Source organism: Penicillium daleae (assembly GCF_028827525.1).
Source record: "Penicillium daleae strain IBT 16125 chromosome Unknown utg000008l_segment0_segment0, whole genome shotgun sequence".
NCBI lineage: Eukaryota > Fungi > Ascomycota > Eurotiomycetes > Eurotiales > Aspergillaceae > Penicillium > Penicillium daleae.
The window spans coordinates 1,518,192-1,541,429 of NW_026623156.1; the positions used below are offsets into that span (position 1 = coordinate 1,518,192).

The window sequence follows — 23,238 nt, forward strand, 5'->3', positions numbered from 1 at the left end:
TAAAATCTCGGTATATGCAGTAGAATCTTCTACTGCCATAGGACAACCACCATGCAGAATCCTGCAGCCGAGGGATGCTGCATGATCCAAGCCTGGTATATTGTATTAAATACTCCTAATGACAAGGCAATCAGTAGAAGGGATTTGAAACAGTGAATCAGAAGAAGGTAAGTAGTTATCAGACTCCGGGCTGGAATAAGGTTTTCGAATCCATGGAGAATAGATGCTATACACGTTGATGGAAGGCCAAGGTTAGTCCTCTCCATGGAGGGTACTACATATCAAATCGACTATATTCTTCGTACTTTGTCAAACGCTCAAAGCAAGGTCCATACAGCATCGGAGAATATCAGATTCAGAAAGCTTATTATTATCCTCATGCTAGCCAACCCGGTCGTTGGAGTGGAACCAATGAGGTATGCCACTCGATCCTGCACACGGCAACGCGCGGAGTCAGCATTGATAGTCGCGTGTCAGGATGTTGACAGGTTACCAAATCGAGACAAATAATGCAAGATCAATGAGAAGGCACCAATTATTAGGCTGGCGATAATAAAAAGTGTCAGAATGTGGCGGTGCCTTGAAGAGGGGGGCTGCAAGGCAGAGTGCACCAATTCGTAAAGACAAGACCGGGCGACCATCGGAGCGGGTGCAGGGTTCCTGGAAAGTTCCCCTTTGGCCTCGCCAGCCTCACATCGCAGCCTTCCAGCACCAATTGACCTCGCGATTGTTCTCGCGCCATGCGGCCTACCTCGGTGCCTATTGTGTCGACTGGATTCTCTCACTTCGTCACTCTTTAAATTCACCTTTTGACTCGCCCTCCAACCCGTCCTTTTCTTCTCCACACGCTCCTCCCTTCCCTCGAATCTCCGCAATCTGCGCAACCTGCAATTTTCTCTCGACTTCTCACGGAATACACCCCTTCGCCCATTTCGACTCACTCCTCCTACATGTGACTGCAACCATGCCGCCCAAGAAAGCGCGCTCAAGCTCTCCCGCGACCGAGCGCCGTGAGCGTCTGACCTTAGCCAAACTGGCCAGCTATGACGACGTCGCAACCGATGCGCTGGTCGATCACGTACGACTCCTGCTCACATTTGGAATCATGGCACAGAATACTGACTCCTTCTATCCACAGGCTTACTTCTGGACCACTACACGCAAGAATCGCAACAAGTACAGCCCTGCCCGCGGCGTCCACGACGACGAGGTCGGCTACATCCTCCTCCACGATGTTGTCGTCGCAAAGGATATCCCGACTGCGGAGCGTAAACTGCTTGAACTTCCTGGTCTCCGCAAATACCTGGCCAACCTCCCCAGTCCTCGAGAGCAGGACTGGTTCCGCCGCCATCTCCGCAAGTACATTCAAATGTACCACCCGGACTGCCCATTTGAAGTGACGACCACCAATCGTTACATTATCACCCAACACGAGGCTGCTATCTGTGCCCGCAAGTTCATCAAGGCTGGTCAAGAGATCAAATATCTGGCCGGTACCCTCGTCGCCATGACTAAAGAAGAGGAAATGGACTTGGGTCTGACCCGCAAGGATTTCAGCGTGGTCATGTCTAGCCGCCGCAAGACCCCCTCTTTTTTCCTGGGGCCCGCTCGCTTTGCGAACCACGACTGCGATGCCAACGGCCGTCTGGTCACTCGTGGGACCGAGGGCATGTCGGTCATGGCCACTCGTGACATCCACGAAGGAGAAGAAATCACAGTCTCCTACGGCGAGGATTACTTTGGCATTGACAACTGCGAGTGTCTGTGCATGACCTGTGAACACGGGGTTCGCAACGGCTGGTCTCCCCCGGTGGACTCGGATGAGAACGACAAGGAGTCTTCACCCGCTGGAAGTGACGAGACCGGTCTCATGGATCACGAGTCGGGAAGCAAGAAGCGCCGACGCGACTCTGACCCGGACATGGAGGATCCATCCTCAGTCTGCTCCACTCCCAAGAAACGAGCCAAGTTTGCTCGCCAGACATCCAAGCTGCGCGAGGAGATCTGCATGTCTGATCTCCCCACTGAATCAACTGCCACCCCAGAGCCTGATAACCCTCCCACCCCCGAATCCGACCTCGAGACTCCCGTCATCTCTATCTCCACTGGTGAGCGACAGGTCTCCAAACTGCGACAGGAGATCATTATGACTGAAGATGTCAAATCTCCACCTGAGACACTACTCCCATCTACTCAGGAATCCGACCACTCTAAACTAGCCGAAACCGGTTTCGCTGTCATCGACACCGACGCAGTTACCCTCATCGATCCTACCACAATCACTAACCCCCCGACCAATGGCCCGGCTGACTGCCACTCACCAAGCTCCACTGACGAGTCTCATCGATCTTCGGCCTCGAGTCTCCCAACTTCGGTGGATGACGGAATGAAACTGAAGACCGAAGAGCTCGCAGAATCGAGCCACCTCGACCCTTCCCCAGGACTGGAAGAGGGTCATCCCAATATCCCCATCACAGGTCAGCCAGAAGCAGCCATTCCCCTCCCTCGGAGTCCCACCCCCAGTGAACTCTCAGACTTATCAGACTCCTTTGAACTAGACGAGACCCTGCAAACCGTTCTCAAGAAGCAACGGAAGCCACGCCGCAAGCGCAACTGGGCGATCGTTGCCTCAGTTGAGACAGAAGTAACTGTCACCCGCTCCCCTGGTGATTACACCAAGACCTCACGACTACTCGCCCAAAAGTACGATCGTTGGGTCGACTGCCAAACCTGTGAAGCCTGGTTTGTGCAGTCAAACTCTTACCAGACACGCCGTGAGTGTCCACGGTGCGAGCGGCACTCGAAAATCTACGGCTTCCAGTGGCCCAAGACCGACAAGGGCGCTGACCGGGAGGAGCGGGTGATGGACCACCGCACCATCCATCGCTTCTTGTCTCCCGATTCGGAGGCGCGTGTCTCTCGCCGAGACCGCGGTGTCAGTTTCGGCGTCACCCCTACCCCGGAGCTCTCGGATACCCGCACTGAGACGCCGACGAGTGATGCCAATGAGCCTCGTCGCAACACTCGTTCAAGTCGGCCGCGGAACCGGGAGCTCCGGATGACGATGTAAAGGGAATGTCTGTCTAGTTTTCATGGGTCTAATGAGGATGAGGTGTTTGGGGAATCGGGACATTGTAACATTATGCACATGATTGCACAGGGAATATGGTGTTGACAGGCTTCAGATGCATGGAAAGGATTTGTTTCTGGTTTCTGGGGGTTCTTCAGCTGGGATTTTGCCTGTTTTCATAGAGAGTCCATGTGTTGTCTTCAGTGTACTACAACATAGCAAGTAGACATGATAACGAACATATCTGCAATGAAGGGGATAGTCTACTCATCGCATCATGAAGGTCTCTGTAGTGTCACTCCAATTGTACGTGTTGCTGCTCTTTCTCTGTTTTGAAAGATGATTCCATACTCTTCCTTGAAGGCTCAGACATCGTCTCACAGATGACCTTCCCCCGTATGACCGATGAGATGAAAATGAAGGATCTTTGGGCTTTCAAAATTATCAAACATCACTCTCCTACCAATGATGCCATCTTCCTTTCATCCGAACGGATCTCGCCATCGGGATGATCGACACCGAAGTAGCCCTCCGCATGTCCTCCCCGCATCATATCCCCGCGATCTCTGTGAAGAATAACTGCACCAATAATATCCCAGAAACAATATCCCAATGCTTGGCTTTACTCTCCACGAGAACTGGAAAACACTCGTAAGGTTATTCTGTAGGGGTCCCCGCACTGCTGCTTCGGCCTTCTCTCTCGCGAGATCTGGTTGATCTGAAATGGAGACAGACTATATAGAGCCGTCAAAGTACCAAGTAACCAGGGACATCATACACGACTTGGGAGTTGATCATTGACTTTCAAGCGCATAATTTTTCATAATGCGGTTTCTCTGGACCCTCTTCCTCGCTGTTTCCTCCTTTGCTACCATAGCAAATGCATATGACGACCCACTAATACAGCTCGACTATGGCTCTTTCCAAGGCAAATACGACGCAGCCTATAACCTCTCCTACTTCCGAAAGATCCCCTTCGCAGCACCTCCCACAGGCGAAAACCGCTTCCGTGCTCCTCAGCCCCCGCGGAAAATTACAGATGGCATTTACGACACAGATCAGACCTTCGATATGTGCCCCCAGCGCACGGTCAATGGCTCGGAGGATTGCCTATACCTCGGTCTCTTCTCTCGACCGTGGGATACGTCCAAGGATATCCGCAGACCGGTGTTGGTCGTGTTCTACGGCGGCGCATTTATCGAGGGCGATGCTGCGTTTACCATGCCGCCGTCTTCGTTCCCGATACTGAATGTCAGCACGTTGAACGATTACGTTGTGATATACCCGAATTACCGACTCAATGCGTTTGGCTTCTTGCCCGGAAACGCGATCAAGAAGTCCTCCATGTCTGATTTTAACCCTGGATTACTGGATCAGCAATATGTCCTGAAATGGGTGCAGAATAATATCCACCACTTTGGCGGTGATGCGCGCAATGTTTCGATCTGGGGCCAGTCTGCCGGTGCAGGGTCCGTCGTGGGACAGGTGCTTGCCAATGGAAGAAATGGCAATCCAAAGCTTTTCTCAAAGGCTCTTGCTAGTTCACCGTTCTGGCCAAAGACATATGCGTATAATGCACCCGAGGCGGAAGCTATTTTCAATCAACTCGCCAATCTAACTGGCTGTGCGGAACACGGTCATGACCAGCAGGTTCTAGCCTGTCTAAAATCAGTCGATGTTCAAAAGATCCGTGATGCCAGCCTGATCATCGATGCAGATCATACATGGACCACAAGCTCATATACATGGGCCCCCGTCATCGACGGCGAGTTCCTAGCCGATACCCTGACCGAAGCCGTGAGTAGCGGCACGCTGAACACGGAGTTTGTTTGGGGTATGTATAATACCCACGAGGGACAGAACTTTATACCTTCGGGTCTGCAAAAAGATGTCACTACGAACGGGTACAATTCCTCGATTATGAGTTTCCACCAGTGGGTTACCGGGTTTTTGCCTGGGTTGTCGGCGAAGCAGATCGGTCTAGTCGAGAACGTGTATTACCCTGTGAATGGGAATACTGAGACAATTGATGAGTATAACACGACGTATATTCGGGCGGGTTTGATCTACAGGGATGTTGTTCTTGCGTGTCCGGCGTATTGGATTGCGTCGGATGCGCAGAGGAGGGGGTATGTTGGGGAGTATACTATTTCGCCGGCGACGCATGCAAGTGATACTATTTACGTATGTGGTTCTCCTGTATTGAATGACGAGTTTATAGATTTTTTCCCGGTATACTAACCTGGATACAGTGGAATCAGATCAACGCGGTGCAAACTACGAATCCCGTCGTGTACGAAGGATATGCTGGTGCCTTTGCGAGCTTCTTCCAGACGGGTGATCCGAATGCGCACAAATTGACAAACTCGTCGCAGCCGGGTGTTCCGGAATTGCAAAGCACCGGGGAAGAGTTTGTGATTGTGGACCATGGATTTGAAAATGTTCGCCTTGAACAGCTGCAGAGGCGGTGCGACTTTTGGCGAAGTCTGGGGAAGAAAATTCCTATTTAAGTAGACTTTGTTCCTTTTGATGACTGTTGGGATGACCATCATAATATCTAACGAGAATGATCGTCCGCTCTGTGTCATTTCAGCAAGGAAGAGGAAGTTGATGATAAATTTAGATACAATCAATCCAGTCAATTTGGAATCAATATTAAAGCACATTCAAATATACCCCGGTGGAAGATCCAAATGAGCTAAAGTGCTGCTTGGCTTATCCTCGTTCGTCAATCAGCTCAAACGGACTGTGACGCATTCCCGGCTCTAGCCCTAATGCCAGTGTCATCCATATCGCCTTTTCGTAGTGGGAGCTATTCCATTCTCGAAACTGGTCAAGCATCTTCAAAACTTCGGTGAAATCACCCACCTCTTTAGTCTTATCTAGATTGGTTGGTCCGCTTGGCCTCTCGGAACCAGCACACATCATCGAGCAATGATGACCACCGAGTATTCTGTCCGATCCACTGACCAGACGTTTCAACAACATCAGTAGCTACAAGCACAGAAGTCACATGTCCCAGCTTGGTCCTCATTAACGGAATGGGGAACTACCATATAGGATGCAAGCACCACAGATTGGATTCCCTGGAGCATGGACCTGGAGAGACGTAGTGTCAGCGTCAGTCAGTCTTAGTGGGACATTATATTTTTCGCTTCTCCACCAGCCCTGCCGGGCTAGCTCAATCGGTAGAGCGTGAGACTCTTAATCTCAAGGTTGCGGGTTCGACCCCCGCGTTCGGCTATTCCTAAAAATAACCTGAGATCCTTTTTTTTTTTGGAGTATATTTGAGGTTATAGCGAGTATTTTTCCTACGAGACACCGTGCAACAGTAGCGGACTTCAGGAATTTTTCACCTAACCAGCGTAGTGCCCATGAAATGTCCACTCCCTTGTGAAACAGCAAAAACAAATGCCCGGCCTACGTTCTACCTGCAACTATATATTCCCACTCCACTTCTTAGATAATATCACGTCGTGACCAGTACTGTGGAAGTTCTTCGGCTTTATTTTGAGCTGGAATTTCTTAGACTTGGAGATTTTGACAAGTCTTCATCGAATAGTTAAACTGGAAAAATAATGGCATCCTGATGTTCACTTAGGTACTGGTTCTGCTGCCTCAAAAGTGATCCCCCGCAGCGCCTGCTTTTTCAAGACTAGCGTGAGACTCATCGCAGCTGAAGCCGTCAGCCCCCGACACAACCTCGTCTGACCGTCAGAAACACTTCTCTCTTCTTATTTGCAACCCTAGCACACGATGAACACAGCTAGCAGGGCCATGCGCCTACCCCTCAGAGCGTCTAGACAGCAACCCTGGACGCGACCACAATATCAACCTACATTCTGCGCCCACGTGGCTAGATTCCATGGTCGATCTCGACAATGTCAGCTACCACATTCTTTCTCCGCCTTTTCAACACATGCCATCCGTATGGAAAAAGCAAAGAGCCAAGCTGAAGCAGACTCTGGGCTTGGATCAAAACCCGCCTGGACCCCGGTAGCCATGAGCTTCGAGTCTCTTGGCATTGGCAAGAATATGAAGAACCTAGTGCTTCTCATTGCATCGGTCACTGCTGCACTTGAGCTTTTTATCTGGTGCGAGTCTATCTGGAACTGGTGGAAAGCTGAAGAAGGGGATAGGGTCGAATGAAGTGCGTATGGACTTATCTGGACAGGGGTCCACACTACATGTGACATGAAATACGGGATATTTCTTTATGGATTCTCTTACAACATAACTTCGACTCTCAGTATATGCATTTTGTCGTGAGCGCATCTAATTTGTTACTATGTACATAACGCTAAGCTCAATCACTCCGTCAACCCAACTTGTGTGAGAACATCCCACATTCCCGGCACTGCTCCCATTTACACCTTAGAAGGCGGCCGAGAGTGATAACAGTGGCCTCCAAAATAAGCTAGTAGCTTGACAGTGGCCGTAACTTCGATATTGCCGTAATTCCGATCTTGCGGGGTATATTGATAAATCCTACTATATGAATATCCTTGGTTTCATCCAACCGATGCCTTCTTAATCTCTCCACGCGAAGGCGGGGAAGCAGCCACAACAATGACTAAGCGGAAGCAGCACCTCCTTTCAAGGTTCATTCATCTTAAGATTTTAGGACCCACTCCTTTCTGCGATCGACATCGCCCCACTGATCTATCGGAATGTGGACTCAGAGTCGTTCCACCGATTAATGGGCAAGTCATCGGACTGCAGGTTTCTCAGGCTATTTTATCAATTCGATTCAAGCCAAATTTATACAAAGACATAGCTGACACGTCTTGTGAACAAGAATAAAGAAAGTACAGTTATGAAGAACAGAAATCCTTCAAGTACTTGCATACAATACTGCGAAAATCATTGAAGTGGATGCATGAGAGCCAGCTTCCCAAAACCTCGACCATTATCGGCTAAAGCCTTCAACTCCTCGAGAGCATCTTCCGCTCGCCCTTTGAAAATATCGACAGACACGAGCCGAAAACGGGATCCGTAGTTGCTCACTGCCCATTGAAGGGCGCTCCATGCACGTTCATGGTCCTCCTTTCGAGCCGGTATTGTAATTAGATGGGGAACTCCCGGGATCTTAAGTGTGACATCCTCATTTGTGACAGCGAATGGCATCACAAACCGAGGATCTTTTTGCACCACAACAGAGACCAAGATAGCGTCTGGGGAGGCACAAGAAGCCACCATTTGTGCTGAGCCCAGGCCGTTGAGACTTCCCACAGCATCGAAGGAGTATTTTACCCCTTCACAATGGTAGTTTCTCAGCACTGACTTGATATCATCTACCACAGATGGTGACTTGTAATTAAAACACTGTGTGGCGCCAAGTTCTTGGAAAAGAGCATGTCTTTCTAGCGAAGCCGAGACGAAAATGGGAAAGACTCCACTAGCCTTCGCGAATTGAACAGCACAAATTCCTACACTCGTTGATGCACCCCAGATCAAAAGTGGTCCGGCAGTGTTGCTGTCAGATGAACCAGGGAGGGGAAATTTGAACAAGTTGTACAGTGCATCCGCCGCTGTCATAGCGACCACAGTCAAACATGCAGCATGATCAGAAGGAAGATTCTCAGGAACAGAATATGCCATTGTTTCGGGGCAGACCAAGTAGCTCTGATGAGTGCCATACTTGGCTGGTCGATCGATTCCGGTTGGAGTATAGCCGGCCACGGTGTCTCCAACGTGGAAGGCTGACCCTGAAGGAGCCTGGAGAACTGTTCCCAAGAAGTCGTAACCAAGCCGTGCAGGATAGATTCCAAGATGGGTGGAATGCTTGATGTCTGCCGGGTTCGCCCCGGAGAAATGAGTCCGGATGAGAAGCTCCCCCTCGCCTGGGGTGGGCATTTTCTCATCTCGAGAAACACCAAATATCAGGTTTCGTTCAACATGTAGCGCAACATTGAGTAACTTGGTAGTCATTGTTGAGATTTGATCTGTAGAAAAGAGAAGCAGAAAGAAGAAGACGAGTATGAAAGTATGAAACTAGACAAAGTCTAACTTCTTCTTGAAGAAGCAGGGGACATTATCTGGAACCACCTTCGAGCCAAATCCAGAACACCCAGCAATAAATTTAGACTCCTTCAATTAGTCTATTTAGAGCTTCCCATCCTTCCGCCAAACGGCCCCACCACTGCATCCCAAGTTCCGCTGACTACACTATGCCACTCCAACGGGACAATAGGGTAACGTCCCACCTTCCCCTCATAAGGAGACATCAGAAGATGAGAAACGTCGGCTTGAGACCTCTATCTGCCGTCAATGCCTACCGAGAGGAATACGTGGTCGTGGGGAACTTTCTATAAAACCTGCTTCCAAAACGGTACTCTCGTTTCTCCTCAATCTAGTACATTCTGAATTTCAAGATGACAACAATCTCTGTCAAAGAGAAGCTCAATCAGCAATTTCCAGATACGGTGTATACGCCCATTCTCCCTCCCGGCAAACATCCAGTATTCACCTACAATGGTTTCCATCCTGGGAAAGTTGACCAGCTACCCCGTGGTCATGTCAAGGAGCCAGGCTTTCAAGCCTTTCCGGTTGATGTGACCTGGGAGCATGATCAGGCTATTCCCATGAGAGATGGTGTCATACTGTATGGTGATGTATTTAGACCATTAAGTGGAGAGGAAAAGGTCCCTGCTATCATTCCCTGGAGTCCATATGGAAAGGTTGGAAGTGGTACTCAAAACTACGATCGTATGGGTCCCTGGCGTATGGGAATTCCATACCAGCGGCTAAGTGGATATGAAACTTTTGAGGTATGCTTTCATTCAAAGAATCTCCAGGAGTTTCTTGTGGAAAATTTTAATTATCTTGGAAATATTAGGGACCCAATCCTGCGGACTGGTGTGCTAGAGGTTACGCCGTTGTCGATATTGATGCTCGGGGTTGTGCCCATTCAGAGGGGAATGTTGCTTTCTGGGGCGAGCAGGTAATTATCAAGGATTATTTCATACTCTAAAAATGTGCTGATGAGGATTTGACAGGAAGCTACCGATATCTACGATTCCATCACCTGGATTGCCAAACAGCCCTGGTGCAGCGGGGCTGTGGTCATGATGTTGGTTTTCAGAGATGAATCGGCATACCTTATGGGTAGAGCCTAACCAGAATACTTAGGGGAAATTCTTGGCTTGCAATCTCTCAGATCAATTTCGTGTCGCGGTTCACCCACCCAAATCTCAAAGCAATTGCACCCTGGGAGGGCATGACGGATGTATATGCACACAACCTGTGTAGAGGGGGCGTTCCCAACGCGGCATTTAGCGAGCTTATCATGCGTGGATTTGCAGGTATGTGCTTTGGCTTCGAAAGTTCTGGACGCGAGCAGCTAAAAATGAGTGTTTGATCTTGCAAGGATTCGAGAAGATCGAAAATGCCGGTGCCATGTTGAAGCAGCGCCCACTCTTTGATGAATACTGGTACACTAAGAAGATCAAACCGGAGAATATTCATGACATTCCGATATACTTGACTGCTTCTTACTCAACGGGTCTCCATTGTGAAGGCTCATTCCATACCTTCGAAACGGCGCAGACCTCTCGCAAGTGGCTTCGAGTTCATGCATCCCAGGAATGGCACGATTTGTACCGACCGGAATCAATGGATGATTTGCAGCGCTTTTATGATTTTTACGCCAAAGGGATGCAGAATGGGTGGGAAACCGAAACGCCGCGAGTCAGACTTACTCTACTTGGGTACGATGGCAGCTTTGTGAAGACCGTAGAGGAGCGTGTTGAGGAGCAGTGGCCGCCTGCATCTCAACACAAGGTTCGATACTATCTAGATGCTGGCAACAAGACTTTGGCTATTGCTCAGCCTGCCGTGTCTAGTTCCGTCGCCCATGAGGGTCATTCGCTGACAGATTGTTCAGTAAGGATTACACAACCCATTAACTTATCTTGACCCTACTAATAGCTGTTTCTTGCAGGACTTCACCCTGTATTTTGACAAGTACACAGAGCTCTGTGGCCGCCCATTTGTCAAACTGTACATGGCCTGTGACTCAGCCGATGATATGGACGTGGTGGTACAAATCCGAAAGGTATCTGCATTTGGCAAGCTCCTGGAGTCCCTGAACTGGTCCCCAATGCCAAAGCCGCAACCAGAAGTTCCCAATGTAAATGTTGCCAAACATCTCGGGCAGCAAGGAATGCTTCGGGCATCTCACCATGTCAGTCTTCTTCCTCGACGGGACGACGACGAGTTCCCGGTGTATGGTCATGATCGACGTGAGCCTATTCCTGTGGGCACAGTCGTCCCGCTACTCATCCCTATCTGGCCGGTCGGAATGGTGTTTGAGGCAGGAGAGGGATTGGTTCTTTGTGTGTCCGGCCATGATATGTCGCTACCAGAAACAGAGATGTTGAGGTTGAAGGAGCCTGTGGATGAGAATCGCGGGAAGCACACGATTTATACGGGTGGGGACTATGCTAGCTACTTGGTTCTTCCATTCATTTGATCGAGATAGGATATGTGCAATCAATTCCATGCTACATTTTCTTCCGAGCCTCTGTACTTCGGGATAATTCCCATATTAGGCGTAAAATACTGTAACACTACTGGACGGGCGATCGTGTCCCACCAGTGAGCCTCATTGACCCACTTTGTAGCGCCAAGCGGATGAGGCGTCGTCATAAAGGGATGTAGGAGCTCTTTCTATTATACTAAGATTGTAGTTCTGTGCCCTGTTTTTACATAGCGATGAAAACGTAGTAGGGACATAGTTAACAACAAACTGAAGCAATTGAGTTTGCTGGGAGCATGGACCTATACAGTGGTTACCACTGGTCACTGCTCGAAATCATCTACAATAATTCACGGTTCAGTATATACGGTGATTCCTACAGTATTATGATCAGTATCAATATCCCATCTTGCTGCTGTCAATGGACAGTATCTATGCTATTATGTAACAAGTTCGCCTATTTCTTGTAGCAAGAGGACGAGCCCCTCCCAGTCGGCCATGACGTCAACACCCCTCCTCAGGTGGCCAACGGATTTCCATCGAGTTTTGCTGATTTTGCTGCTGCAATCAAACCTTCTTCCCCCCTGAAATACCCAACTCTTCCTCTGGAAGATTCTTCTTCATCATTGAATTTTCTGTTACCACCATCATCATGAGCGGCAACAACTTCCCCGTCGATCTCAAGCAGTTCAAGCAGCTGAAGCTTGACCCCAAGAACAACACCCTCAGTGCCGAACAGAAGTCTGATCTCCAGAACAACATCAACATCTTCCGTGATGCCATCATTGCTTTCACCGCGACCGGTGCTGCTCGAGGTGTTTCGGGACATACCGGTGGCCCTTTCGACACTGCCCCGGAAGTCTGTATCCTACTTGCCATGATGAACGCGAACCCCAATAACTTTGTCGACGCTGTTTTCGACGAGGCGGGCCACCGTGTCGCTACACAATATCTCTTGGCTGCCATGGATGGCAAGATTGACCCTGAGCACCTCCTGAACTACCGTGATGCCAATTCAAAGCTTCCCGGCCACCCCGAGCTTGGTCTCACGCCGGGCGTCAAGTTCAGCTCCGGTCGCTTGGGCCACATGTGGGGAATGGTAAATGGTATCGCTATGGCCAACAAGGATAAGAATCTTCTGATGCTGGGCTCGGACGGATCCCAGCAGGAAGGAAATGACGCCGAGGCCGCACGTATTGCTGTCGCCCGAAACCTCAATGTCAAGCTGTTCATTGATAACAACGATGTCACGATCGCCGGCCATCCTTCCGAGTACCTGAAGGGTTATGATATTGCCAAGACCCTTGAGGGCCATGGCTTGTACGTTGTTCGTGCAGAGGGCGAGAACCTGGACTCCCTGTACCCAGCAGTCGCTGAAGTCGTTAACCACAAGGGCCCTGCTGCGGTCGTCATCAACCGAAAAATGGCTTCGGGCATTGAAGGCCTTGAAGGCCAGACCCACGCTCATGATGTTATTACTGTCGATATTGCGCGCAAGTACCTTACCAAGAGGGGATACAGCAAGGAAAAGCTTGCTTTCTACGATGACATCAAGGGCCGGTCCAACCCCCACCAGTACGAGGGCTCCACCAAGGAGAAAGGTGCCAACCGTGTTATTTTTGGCGAAGCTGTCAACTCCATCCTTGATGGTCTCAGCAAGGAAGATGCAGCCCGTCGCGTCTTGGTCATTGACTCAGATCTCGCTGGTTCAACCGGCCTGAAGGCTATTGCAACCAAGCACCCCGAAGTCTTCGTTCCGTCGGGTGTGATGGAGCGTGGTAATTTCTCGGCAGCCGCCGGTTTCGGCTTTGGCAGCAATGGCGAGCGTCAAGGTGTCTTCTCTACTTTCTCTGCCTTCCTGGAGATGTGTATCTCCGAGATCACCATGGCCCGCTTGAACAACTGCACCGTTCTCTCCCACTTCTCGCACAGCGGTGTCGACGAGATGGCCGACAACACATGCCACTTTGGCCTGAACCATTTCTTCGCTGATAACGGCCTGATGGACGCTGAGAGCACTGCGTTGTATTTCCCCGCTGATGGCGAGCAGATGAAGGCCGTCGTGAGCAAGGTCTTCTGGGACCAGAGCATGCGGTTCATCTTCTCCACTCGCGCCAAGGTACCTTATATCCTAAAGGAGGGCACTGAGCAGAAACTCTACGGCGAGGGCTACAAGTTCGTGCCTGGTAAGGAGGAGGTCATTCGCAAGGGTACCGCCGGGTACATTGTCACCTACGGTGACATGGTCTACCGATCGCTCGATGCCGTTGAGCGCCTCCGCCGGGAGGGTCTCGATGTTGGTTTGATCAACAAGCCGACCCTGAACGTTGTCGACGAAGATGCCATCCGCAACTACGGCTCAACTCCCTTCGTCCTCGTCGTTGAATCTATTGCTCAGAAGACCGGTCTTGGCTCTCGCCTCGGCACTCAGCTTCTGGAGCGCAAGCTCACGCCCAAGTACAAGACTATGGGTGCTATCAAGGAGGGCTGTGGCGGTCTCTTCGAACAGGTTAATGCTCAAGGCCTCGGCCCTGAGGATATCGTCGCGGCTGTGAAGGAAGTAGCTGGAAAATAGATCATGGCCACGGCTCTTGCACATGGAAACTGTGATATCTCATAGTCTTGCCAGTCCAAAAATGGAAATAGCAATGGCTCAATGTTATGATGAAATGTCAATCTTGTTCAATTTGATACAACCCATAAATCAGCCCAACATCAAGTCATTAATAAAGCGTAAGCTAGTCACGATCATCAGGATGGAAGACCAATGCCCGAACCTCAATACTCTCCCTTCCAGCCTCATGCTCAGTCTCCGGATTCACAAACGCGCTATGAGGCACACGACGAGCCCTTCCATCCGTCTTGGAATCGAAACATTTAATTAAAGTCACTAGATCAGGAGTCTGTCCATAACGATAATACCACTTAATATTCGGGTCCGGCTTCACGCCGTAAGTCTCGCCCGCCCGGTCAGGATAGATCAGCCCGATGGGAACCAGATCGCTATCCGGGACGGTATGTGCATCTGCGACAGCCAAGGGGTCTTTGAGGATTGTCTTGATGGGTCGCCAGACATTGATGATCTGGTATCTCCCTTTCAACAACTCGGGTGCCTCGTCGGGAAGGTGATGGGAGACGCGATTCTTGGATGCAGAATAGGATTGATCGATATGCACGCGCTGGACGGGTCCACGGAGGGCATTGCTAGGTAAACCGTCCTTGGCTGGACGACGGATGGTGTGGTCGAAAATAAAGATCTTGGATGCTCCAGTACTGCATGTGTCTTGGTTAGTATTGTGGTCGAAGGAAGCGAGTCGAAGTGAAAATCCACCTAACAGCGGAACACGTACGCATCCTTCAGCAATTGCTCTGTCTCGGAGTAATATTCTCTCTTGATATTCTCGTCGTCGATGAATTCGGTCTCCTTGCTCTTATGGTAGTAAAGCTGGAACCCATGGCTGTCTAAAGTATAGTCTAGCTCGTGGCCACTGATATCGTGAATGGTAGTCGTGACTTGTACAGTTGGCTTCTCGTATGTCTCAGGCTTGCCCACGTAGCTTGGACTAGGTGGAGAGCCATCTTCATTTTCCTTGATGAAATTCAGAGTAGTCTGAATGTGATGAGGCTTGTCGGAAACTGGGACTGATGGCTTCTGGGCCAGACTGGGTCCGAGTCCGGTAGATGCTTGAACGGCTGCTGCTGCCATAGTGATGAGTAAAATAATATGCCTTGGACTGAACTTTTTGAATTTTATTTGAGTCGGAATGTACATGAAAAAATCATCTTTCCAGCTTTATAGTTCCCCGTCGTGCGGGGTGAAACCTCCCATTTGTCAGAGCAGCACGCAATATCGGTCTGACATGGAGAAATGCTGATAAATTGCCAGTTGCCACAGGGCAGATGACACGTACAACATGTGATGCTTGATATCATGGCGCATTTGAATTATTAATTGCCTGCTAGCTATGGCGTCTTGTACAACATCCATGAGTGACTATTACCCAATGGATGCTCACGCTTCCTTCCATGCTTCAAACTCGTACCAGCTGCTTTAATCAGTCTGCCCACACTGAAAGCAAAATTATGCTATAGAATCGATCCAAAATCAATGAAATTTGTAAGCAGTAACTATCGACTCATGAAACGAAGAAAACCAGGAGGCGTATGTCTCATTAGAAGTACAACAGGATCTCAAAATGGAATTGTCTGGAGGTTTCCTGCAGCCCCGGGGTCATAGCATTGCACGCACAAAGCCTTGGTCAAACTGACAACAGAAAACAACAAAGAAAAGACAGAGGAAACAAGATTGCATCGTACACGCCAACACCGGGAAGGAAAGACCAGATAACAAGAAAGGAAATGGCTCTCCGAGACAGGAGGAGAATAGTAGTATGGACGGACATCCACAAAGGGGAATCAAAAAGGATATTGTGACAACTTGGCATCATGTCCAGGAGAAGCGAAGAGAATCTTTTGTTCATAGCGGTCATTTGGATACTCCCTTAGAACAAAAGGGAGCGAGTCTTCTGGCGGCGAGCTTCGGCACTCGGTAGCTCGGGCTGGGAGAAGGTGTGCTTGTGTCTGGGTCGGGGGGACTGGGACGCCTGCGCCCCATCGCCCGCAGAAGCCGGCGGTGCTCCAACTCCACTTGGGCGTTTGCCGACAGGCGAGGCAAGGGCAACTGGAATACCGCTTGGAGGAAGGCGGTCGACGGTCTTACGCCTATTCTTCATGCTGATCTCACGCTTCAGAACGAGATCGGCCCAGGGTTTGATCGCACCACTACCGGTCGATGATCCTTTGCCAACAGCCTCTGACATCACTCGCAACCAGCCATCTTTTTCGGCAGCTGAATCTGCGTAGAAGTCGATCACTTCACCATTGCCGAACCGGATACGGAATCCCTCCTCGACGAACATGTAGCCCTCCTCCTCCTCGGCGAAGGCAGACTTGCGGCGACCACCACCCTTAGTGCTAGTCTCCTTCTGTGTCAGAGAGGGACGGTCGTCAATGAGTTTGGAGGCCTTGGCCAGGTTGATGGTAGCACGGGGCTGGCGGGTAGTCTCATGATACGCGGTCAGTTTTGAACCCTGGAGCTTGAAGAAGCGGCGGCGCCAGTACTAATTCCTTGTCAGTAAAAAGTTACTCATGTGGTGGAAGCATTGTATAACTTACAGGACAGTCTCCCCCCTGCTGCGAAAGAAAGCCCTCCCAGGAACGAGCGGCAAGGCTCTCTGCATCGCGCATTTCACGAATACAAGCATTCATGCTCTTGGGCATGTCCTCGTCCTTGCTGCCCTTGGGCTTGGGAACAAATAGCAGCTGCAGCTCTAGTTTGCCAATCTTGTATGGCGGACGGCGTTGAGCCGTCACGCTAGTTGCGCTCTTCTTACTCTTCACGCTACTGGGTTGCTCATCCACCGCCCACTCATTGAAGCAAGCAACATCCACGGTGTAGGGGCGACCAAATGACATCTTCTCGTGGTCGCTCAATGCGACGTAAGCACGTCCAAAGCTGCCGTCACGGGCAACCAGGTTGCGCAGTTTTTCATAGACTGGGGCGTTGACGTTGTTCGCTTTTTGCTGCTGCGTCTGCATTTGCTGCTTCAGGTCTAGCTCCTTGCGGCGGCGAGGCGATGCAAAGACACGACTCAGGGCGGACGCCTTCTGGCGAGGAGATCCGGCAGCCTCCTGTGGGTAGAACTTGCTATCATCAACCTTCATTTGGAGGGTAAGTTGGAACTCGAGTTCATTTTGCACGATGAGCTCAAATTCCTGTCCGATGGGAGCAGACTTGCCCAGTTCCAGCCACGAGGTTGTGACACAATGAAGGCCATTGTCTAGAGTCAGCGCAAAATAAGATCGTTCACCTGTATTATTCCAAATTAGCATCAGAAGTTCGTCTCCATTACAGGTTCGACCATCTTACCACGGGGCATGGGCAGGTCAAGATACTTGATGCCGACGACCTTGACAAATAGGCGACCCCGCTCTTCTCCCTCTTCATATGCCTCGCTGATCATGGGCTCGTTCTCATCGATGGTCGCTGGAGCCTCCTGTACGTTGCTCTGGTGGCCAGGAAGTGGAGGAACTGATCCGGGAACAGGCTTCTTCTTCGGGATGCCAGCCGCTGTCTTCACACTAGGACGGCGGGCCTGGCCATTCCACGGGACCGTCGTCCAGGTCTGCTGGCTGGCTTTACGAGGAGATGAACCTGCAGAGCGAGTACCCCGAGGATCCGGGTTGTTCTGGTCGGCAGCGAGGGTGGGCTCCTCCTCGTTTCGGTTGCTGGCAATGACAACTTTGGTGTTCTGTCTCATGAGATAGCCTCTCTGTTCACGACGAGGAGTGTTAGTGGCTGATATGGCAATCTCGGGGTTGGAAGTTCCTGGGGGTTTGGGAGCCGGCTGGTTCTGGGCCTGGGGAACCGGCGGAGGGCAAGAGGAAAGTTGGGAAAGAGCGAGTTCGAACGCAACCTTTTGGGACTCGATGACACGATCGAATTCTCTGCTCAGGCCTGAGCCGAGACTTTCCTCCTGAATGCTGAACGGAATGTCGAGTTTCATCAGGCTAGCCTGTCGTTGAGTGAGATTGGATGGCAAGGTCAGCTGAGGTGGGAGATCGGACATCTTGTCCTCGCGATCAGATTTCTCGGATTCGTTCGAGATCTGCTTTGTCAGTGCTGGCATCGGAGGCGGGTATTGTCCACTGATCTTGCGACGAGTAGCAGCCATCGACTCCATATCCGCCGGGGTTAGCGATGGGCGGGTCTTAAGGCCAGCACCGGGAGCGCGGATGGTTGCGACAGGTTCGGGGATGGACTCGTCTGAAGAGCTAGCATCCTCCTCGCATTCCTCCTCTCCGTGCTGTCCGTCTTCCTCCTCCACGGGGTGCCGAATAACAGAGTCAGGGGTGGAGGGCTCAGAGATTGGTTCCTGCTTGATCTCAGGGGTCACAGGACGACCAAGACATTGGCGGATTGATGCCATGTCAAGGGGATGATACTCATCAGGTTCAGGAGACCGCTCTTGCTTTATCATTACATCGGGGGAGGCTTCCTTTGTCTCTTCAGCAGTCGGGGTGCTCTCGCTGGATCCCTTGTCAGCGGCATTATTGATGGCAGCTTCGGCGGCAGATCGCAGGGAATAGTTGCTGTCGTCATCGTATGTCGCTCGCTGATCTCTGGACGATAAGCTGTTATCGGACAGATGCTGATAATAGTCTGTGATCGTGTAAAGAGAATCATCACGGGCCTCTTCCTTGATGATCACGCTGGAAGTGTCATCGTCGTCCTCGTCTTCCAAGGAAGGAATTGGGACATCCGGGTCGTAATGGTGGTACGAATTGGGACTTGCGTCAAGGTGAGAATCGTCACCGAACACGTCATCATCATCGTAGCTCTCACCCTTGCGGATGTCTCTGAGAATTGAGTCGCGAGAGATACGGGGAGGGGAAAACATGTCATCCTTGGACGGCTTGTCTCCGTTGGCTTCGTTTTCGGCGCCCATGTCATTGTCATTAACATTATTGGACGCCTTAACGGGGACATCACCGACAGATTCTCCCTCGTTGCCCTTCTGGTCGCCCTTCTGCTCATGCAGCATCATAAGCCGAAGTCGGTCCTCCAGGGACATCGCACCATTGATATCGGCTTTATTGTAAGAGGCAGCGGCAGGCACAATGGGCAGAGAGCGGTGACCAGCACTGCCCAGCTCGAAAGCGGCAGCAAGTTTTCCGGGCGAAGATGGACCCGAAAGAGACAAGCGTGACAGAGAAGGCAGTGGAGGCAGTGGACGTCGCTCTCCATTGGAATCGAGAGACTCTACTCGTGCGTGGCTGGAAGTTTTGCCTTCACGCGATGCAGGACGCTCCTCAGCGACCTGATCATCAACAGACTCGGTAAAAGACTCTTCATCACCATTCTCACTGTCGGGAGTCATGAATCGCCAGTCCTCTGGTAGAACAACTGGGGTCTTTTCAATATCTTCAAGAGATGCGTCGAAGCTATCATCACGTTCATCAAAGGACGTGTCATGGTCAAAGCTAATATCACCCTCCTCCTCAGAATCATAGCTGTTCTCACGCGAGCCGGAGGCGACAGAGGCGGGGTCGGGAGTACGCATTTCATACTCATTCACTTGAGGAGGTGCAACATCAAATGTCACGCTCTTAGCATGTCGGTGGCCAGCGCTATCATACTCTGACCAGATATCGTTCTGAGGGTCGAATCCCTTTCCATATCGACTGCCCTTGGATAGCGAGGATTTTCCTGGTGAGGGCTGATCTTTGCTGGGAGAGACCGGTCTTGGTGTAGGTTCCATGTTACAGTCATCTGCAAGTTGAGACTTCGCGAGATTCATCTGACTGTCACGGTTGGGAGATCGGTCGGTGGCCAAGGGTCTGTGAGGAAGCGAAACTTGAGCCGGGTCGTACTCTTGGGCGCCCTGGAGCATGCTATAATTCTTGACCCGCGATGCGCGCTTGAGGTCCTCGAGAGACGGGCGTTTTGCTGGTAGATAGACACCCTCCGGGTCGTATGGGGCGAGATTTTCAGCGCCTTTGGCGAATGGAGAGGGAGATTCGCGACCTTTCCAGAAGAGACGCGTGGAGTGTTTGTTATTCAGAGGAGATACATCGAACGCAGGCGACTCGCCGTTTGGCTTCTATAGAAAATTCTCAGCTTGCTTCACAAATGTGCTCGGTTGTTAGTGTGATATACCTTCGTGGTCTGATTCCAGATCGGGGAGTTGCGTCGCTGCGCCATGGGGCTCACTTCGGAGAGTGGCCGTTGACCGAGTCCACTAGCCATATTGATGATGTGGATGGGTCTTCAAAGGCACAATGTAATGGAAAGCCGGCTTGGGCAAGATAATAGCAAGACAATGTCTACGACGTGTTAGTGCTCATGACATCAACGACGGAGACTCGAGCGACGGAGGATTGCAGTGAAAGATAGAGGAGGGTGATAGAAACGAGTCAATCTCAGGTAACATACCTCTTTGTTTGAATGGATACCAGGATTCGAGTAGGAAAACACCGAGTCCTGGTCCGTGTTCCTGGGAGAGATGTGAACTCTTGTCGATCGTTTGCAGGAATGTGAGCGTGTCAGCAAGATGATGCCACAACTTCAGCTACTGCGCGATGAAAGACAGGACCAACTGTTCACAGAAAACGAGGGAAGGGATAACGAAGGGACGTTGGAAGGATAACAAGCTGGGATCCGATCTCGATATCTATTTCCATGGGTCGGAAAGTGGATTTGTTACCCCAAAGCAAGTTGTGGTGTTGACAGTCGCGGGAGTCTCCATAGCAACGGTGGGGGGACGAGTGGCTGACTCAGTCCTGATAGCGATCACATGACATATGTGCCTGAGACGTCAGGTAGGAGAGATCGGCCCTAGTCCCAATACGGGATAGCTCGAGTCCATTCGGAGAATCTGGTTTTCTGGTTTGCCGGCTCTGAATCAGAGACATCCTTTTCTACACTACTGCTCGTGAGTCGACTCCGTGACTCCATTAGGATGCCTCTTCCCATTCGATCATCGATATGTTTCCTCTGCCAAACAAGAGTGTCCACTGCCGCTCTCCCTGCCCTTCTTCCAACATGGCAGGCCTCGCGAGCGATGGCAACAGCGCGGTTGCGCAAGACCTCGTCCCGCATGGCTCTGTCTCCTAACGTGGCCAAACCCACGTTGAATAAGCCGCGCTCTGGAAGGGATCGTCGTGGCCCTTTTGCTGGAATGAATCAGACCGAGGCTCGCCTTCCAGATACGCCACGCCCCCGGTCTCAAGCCACCCTCAAGCGCTCCGGCGAACAAAGCAAACCCGAAAAACCCGAGGCGCCTTTGTTCAAAGCCCTCAAGATGCAGACCACCCTTTCGCCGGTATCCTACGGTCGCCGTGCGGCTATCAAGTCAAAAATCTCCAACCTTACCAGCTTCGATCACTTCCCCCTCCTCCCCGTGGTTCGACACTCGATTTTCACCCAGGCTCTGCCCGGACTCGCAGAAGTCACGCCAACCCCGATCCAGCGGCTTGCAATCCCACAACTTCTCAGTGGCACTCACAAAAATAAAACCCAACCTGCAAACGTGGATGAAGATGCTCCCCATTATGACCAGTATCTCCTTGCGGCGGAAACTGGCTCTGGAAAGACGTTAGCATATCTCCTTCCGGTTGTTGATGCTGTCAAGCGTGCCGAGGCACGCGACAAGGAGGAGCAGCAGATCGTGGAGGAACAAAAGGCCAAGGAACGCGAAGAACGACTGAAGAATCGGACTTTTGAAATCGAGCCAGAAGAACCTCCAATGTCCGATGCTGGTCGTCCGAGGGCCATCATCCTGGTTCCAACTTCGGAGCTTGTGGCACAGGTTGGAGTCAAAGTCAAGGCTCTTGCCCACACGGTCAAGTATCGCTCAGGAGTGATTTCATCCAATTTAACCCCTCGTCGGATCAAGAACACCCTTTACCACCCTGATGGCATCGATATCCTGGTCTCGACACCGCACCTCTTGGCCTCCATCGCCAAGACCAATCCTTATCTCCTCAGTCGCGTCAGCCATCTCGTTCTCGATGAGGCTGATTCCCTGATGGACCGATCTTTCCTCCCTACCACTACCGAGGTCATCGAGAAAGTGGCACCCTCACTCAAGAAGCTGATCTTCTGCTCCGCCACGATTCCCCGCAGTCTGGACAACCAGCTTCGCAAACGCTACCCCGATATTAAGCGCCTGACCACTCCGAACCTGCACGCAGTTCCCCGACGTGTACAACTTGGTGTGGTGGATATTGATAAGGAGCCGTACCGTGGAAACCGCAGCCTTGCCTGCGCCGACGTGATTTGGTCGATTGGCAAGGCAGGTGACACCAGTGACGAGAACTATGGACCTCTCACACAATACATGGGTCCCAAGGTTAAGAAGATCATCGTGTTCGTCAATGAGCGCGAAGAGGCGGAAGAAGTAGCCAAGTTCTTGCAGTCGAAGAATATCGATGCGGTTTCGCTGTCACGCGATTCTAGCTCTCGGAAACAGGAGGAAATTCTGGCCGAGTTCACGGAGGTCGACCAGCCCCCAACTGCAGACGAGATCATGCTACTCCGCAAGCAGGCTCGTGCAGAGAAGGCTATTCCCTTCTTGGAGCCTGAGAAGAAACCTGAGATCGATCGCCGCCTGCCCAACACTAAGGTCCTCGTCACTACCGATATCGCGTCTCGTGGTATTGATACTTTGGCAGTGAAGACTGTCATTCTATATCACGTCCCGCATACCACCATTGACTTCATTCACCGCCTTGGTCGCCTGGGCCGCATGGGCAAGCGTGGTCGTGGCGTGGTACTGGTTGGCAAGAAGGACCGCAAGGATGTCGTCCGCGAGGTTCGCGAGGGCATGTTCCGAGGACAAGCTCTGATTTAGATGGATTGTGCATTACACCCCATTTTGTATAAAACATGTATCATATTGGCGTTCACCTGGGGATTTGGGATGTGCTTTTGGCTGGCAAACAGTTTAAATACCCGACGCAGAAGCGAAAATTCATTGACATAGATGTACGATATTGGTTTTTCTATCATATGCAATTTCTTTCTACTCTCTTCCCCTTTATTGTGTTTCAATTGGGAGTGCTCGGATGGTTGGTTTTTCAAGACATCATATCGGCTATCCGAGAGTATATATCTCCTCAAGCGACC

General features: G+C 51.0%; 9 protein-coding genes across 9 annotated transcripts; 6 read left to right on the plus strand and 3 right to left on the minus strand.

Moving 5' to 3' along the window:
* Positions 1-964: 964 nt before the first annotated feature.
* N7458_009179 (SET domain-containing protein) lies at positions 965-3,070 on the plus strand (the record flags this gene model as incomplete). Its single annotated transcript, XM_056912561.1, has 1 exon — positions 965-3,070. One exon carries the CDS (start codon positions 965-967, stop codon positions 3,068-3,070), a length of 2,106 nt encoding a protein of 701 aa, XP_056761410.1.
* An 825-nt stretch (positions 3,071-3,895) lies between these two features.
* On the plus strand, positions 3,896-5,580 carry N7458_009180 (putative carboxylesterase; the record flags this gene model as incomplete). Its single annotated transcript, XM_056912562.1, has 2 exons — positions 3,896-5,254; positions 5,323-5,580. The coding sequence occupies 2 exons, from the start codon at positions 3,896-3,898 to the stop codon at positions 5,578-5,580; spliced, it is 1,617 nt and encodes a 538-aa protein (XP_056761411.1).
* Positions 5,581-7,000: 1,420 nt separating this feature from the next.
* Positions 7,001-7,219, plus strand: N7458_009181 (uncharacterized protein; the record flags this gene model as incomplete). Its single annotated transcript, XM_056912563.1, has 1 exon — positions 7,001-7,219. One exon carries the CDS (start codon positions 7,001-7,003, stop codon positions 7,217-7,219), a length of 219 nt encoding a protein of 72 aa, XP_056761412.1.
* Positions 7,220-7,933: 714 nt separating this feature from the next.
* On the minus strand, positions 7,934-9,001 carry N7458_009182 (zinc-binding alcohol dehydrogenase family protein; the record flags this gene model as incomplete). Its single annotated transcript, XM_056912564.1, has 1 exon — positions 7,934-9,001. The coding sequence occupies one exon, from the start codon at positions 8,999-9,001 to the stop codon at positions 7,934-7,936; it is 1,068 nt and encodes a 355-aa protein (XP_056761413.1).
* A 443-nt stretch (positions 9,002-9,444) lies between these two features.
* Positions 9,445-11,543, plus strand: N7458_009183 (uncharacterized protein; the record flags this gene model as incomplete). Its single annotated transcript, XM_056912565.1, has 6 exons — positions 9,445-9,840; positions 9,909-10,013; positions 10,069-10,142; positions 10,202-10,374; positions 10,440-10,954; positions 11,013-11,543. 6 exons carry the CDS (start codon positions 9,445-9,447, stop codon positions 11,541-11,543), a joined length of 1,794 nt encoding a protein of 597 aa, XP_056761414.1.
* Positions 11,544-12,201: 658 nt separating this feature from the next.
* On the plus strand, positions 12,202-14,124 carry N7458_009184 (uncharacterized protein; the record flags this gene model as incomplete). The annotated part of the gene is made up of 1 exon (XM_056912566.1): positions 12,202-14,124. The coding sequence occupies one exon, from the start codon at positions 12,202-12,204 to the stop codon at positions 14,122-14,124; it is 1,923 nt and encodes a 640-aa protein (XP_056761415.1).
* Positions 14,125-14,287: 163 nt separating this feature from the next.
* On the minus strand, positions 14,288-15,255 carry N7458_009185 (uncharacterized protein; the record flags this gene model as incomplete). The annotated part of the gene is made up of 2 exons (XM_056912567.1): positions 14,288-14,822; positions 14,900-15,255. The coding sequence occupies 2 exons, from the start codon at positions 15,253-15,255 to the stop codon at positions 14,288-14,290; spliced, it is 891 nt and encodes a 296-aa protein (XP_056761416.1).
* A 796-nt stretch (positions 15,256-16,051) lies between these two features.
* Positions 16,052-20,358, minus strand: bud4 (uncharacterized protein; the record flags this gene model as incomplete). Its single annotated transcript, XM_056912568.1, has 4 exons — positions 16,052-16,669; positions 16,725-17,419; positions 17,479-20,212; positions 20,269-20,358. 4 exons carry the CDS (start codon positions 20,356-20,358, stop codon positions 16,052-16,054), a joined length of 4,137 nt encoding a protein of 1,378 aa, XP_056761417.1.
* An 814-nt stretch (positions 20,359-21,172) lies between these two features.
* mrh4 (ATP-dependent RNA helicase MRH4) lies at positions 21,173-22,963 on the plus strand (the record flags this gene model as incomplete). The annotated part of the gene is made up of 1 exon (XM_056912569.1): positions 21,173-22,963. One exon carries the CDS (start codon positions 21,173-21,175, stop codon positions 22,961-22,963), a length of 1,791 nt encoding a protein of 596 aa, XP_056761418.1.
* Between the last annotated feature and the right edge of the window lie 275 nt (positions 22,964-23,238).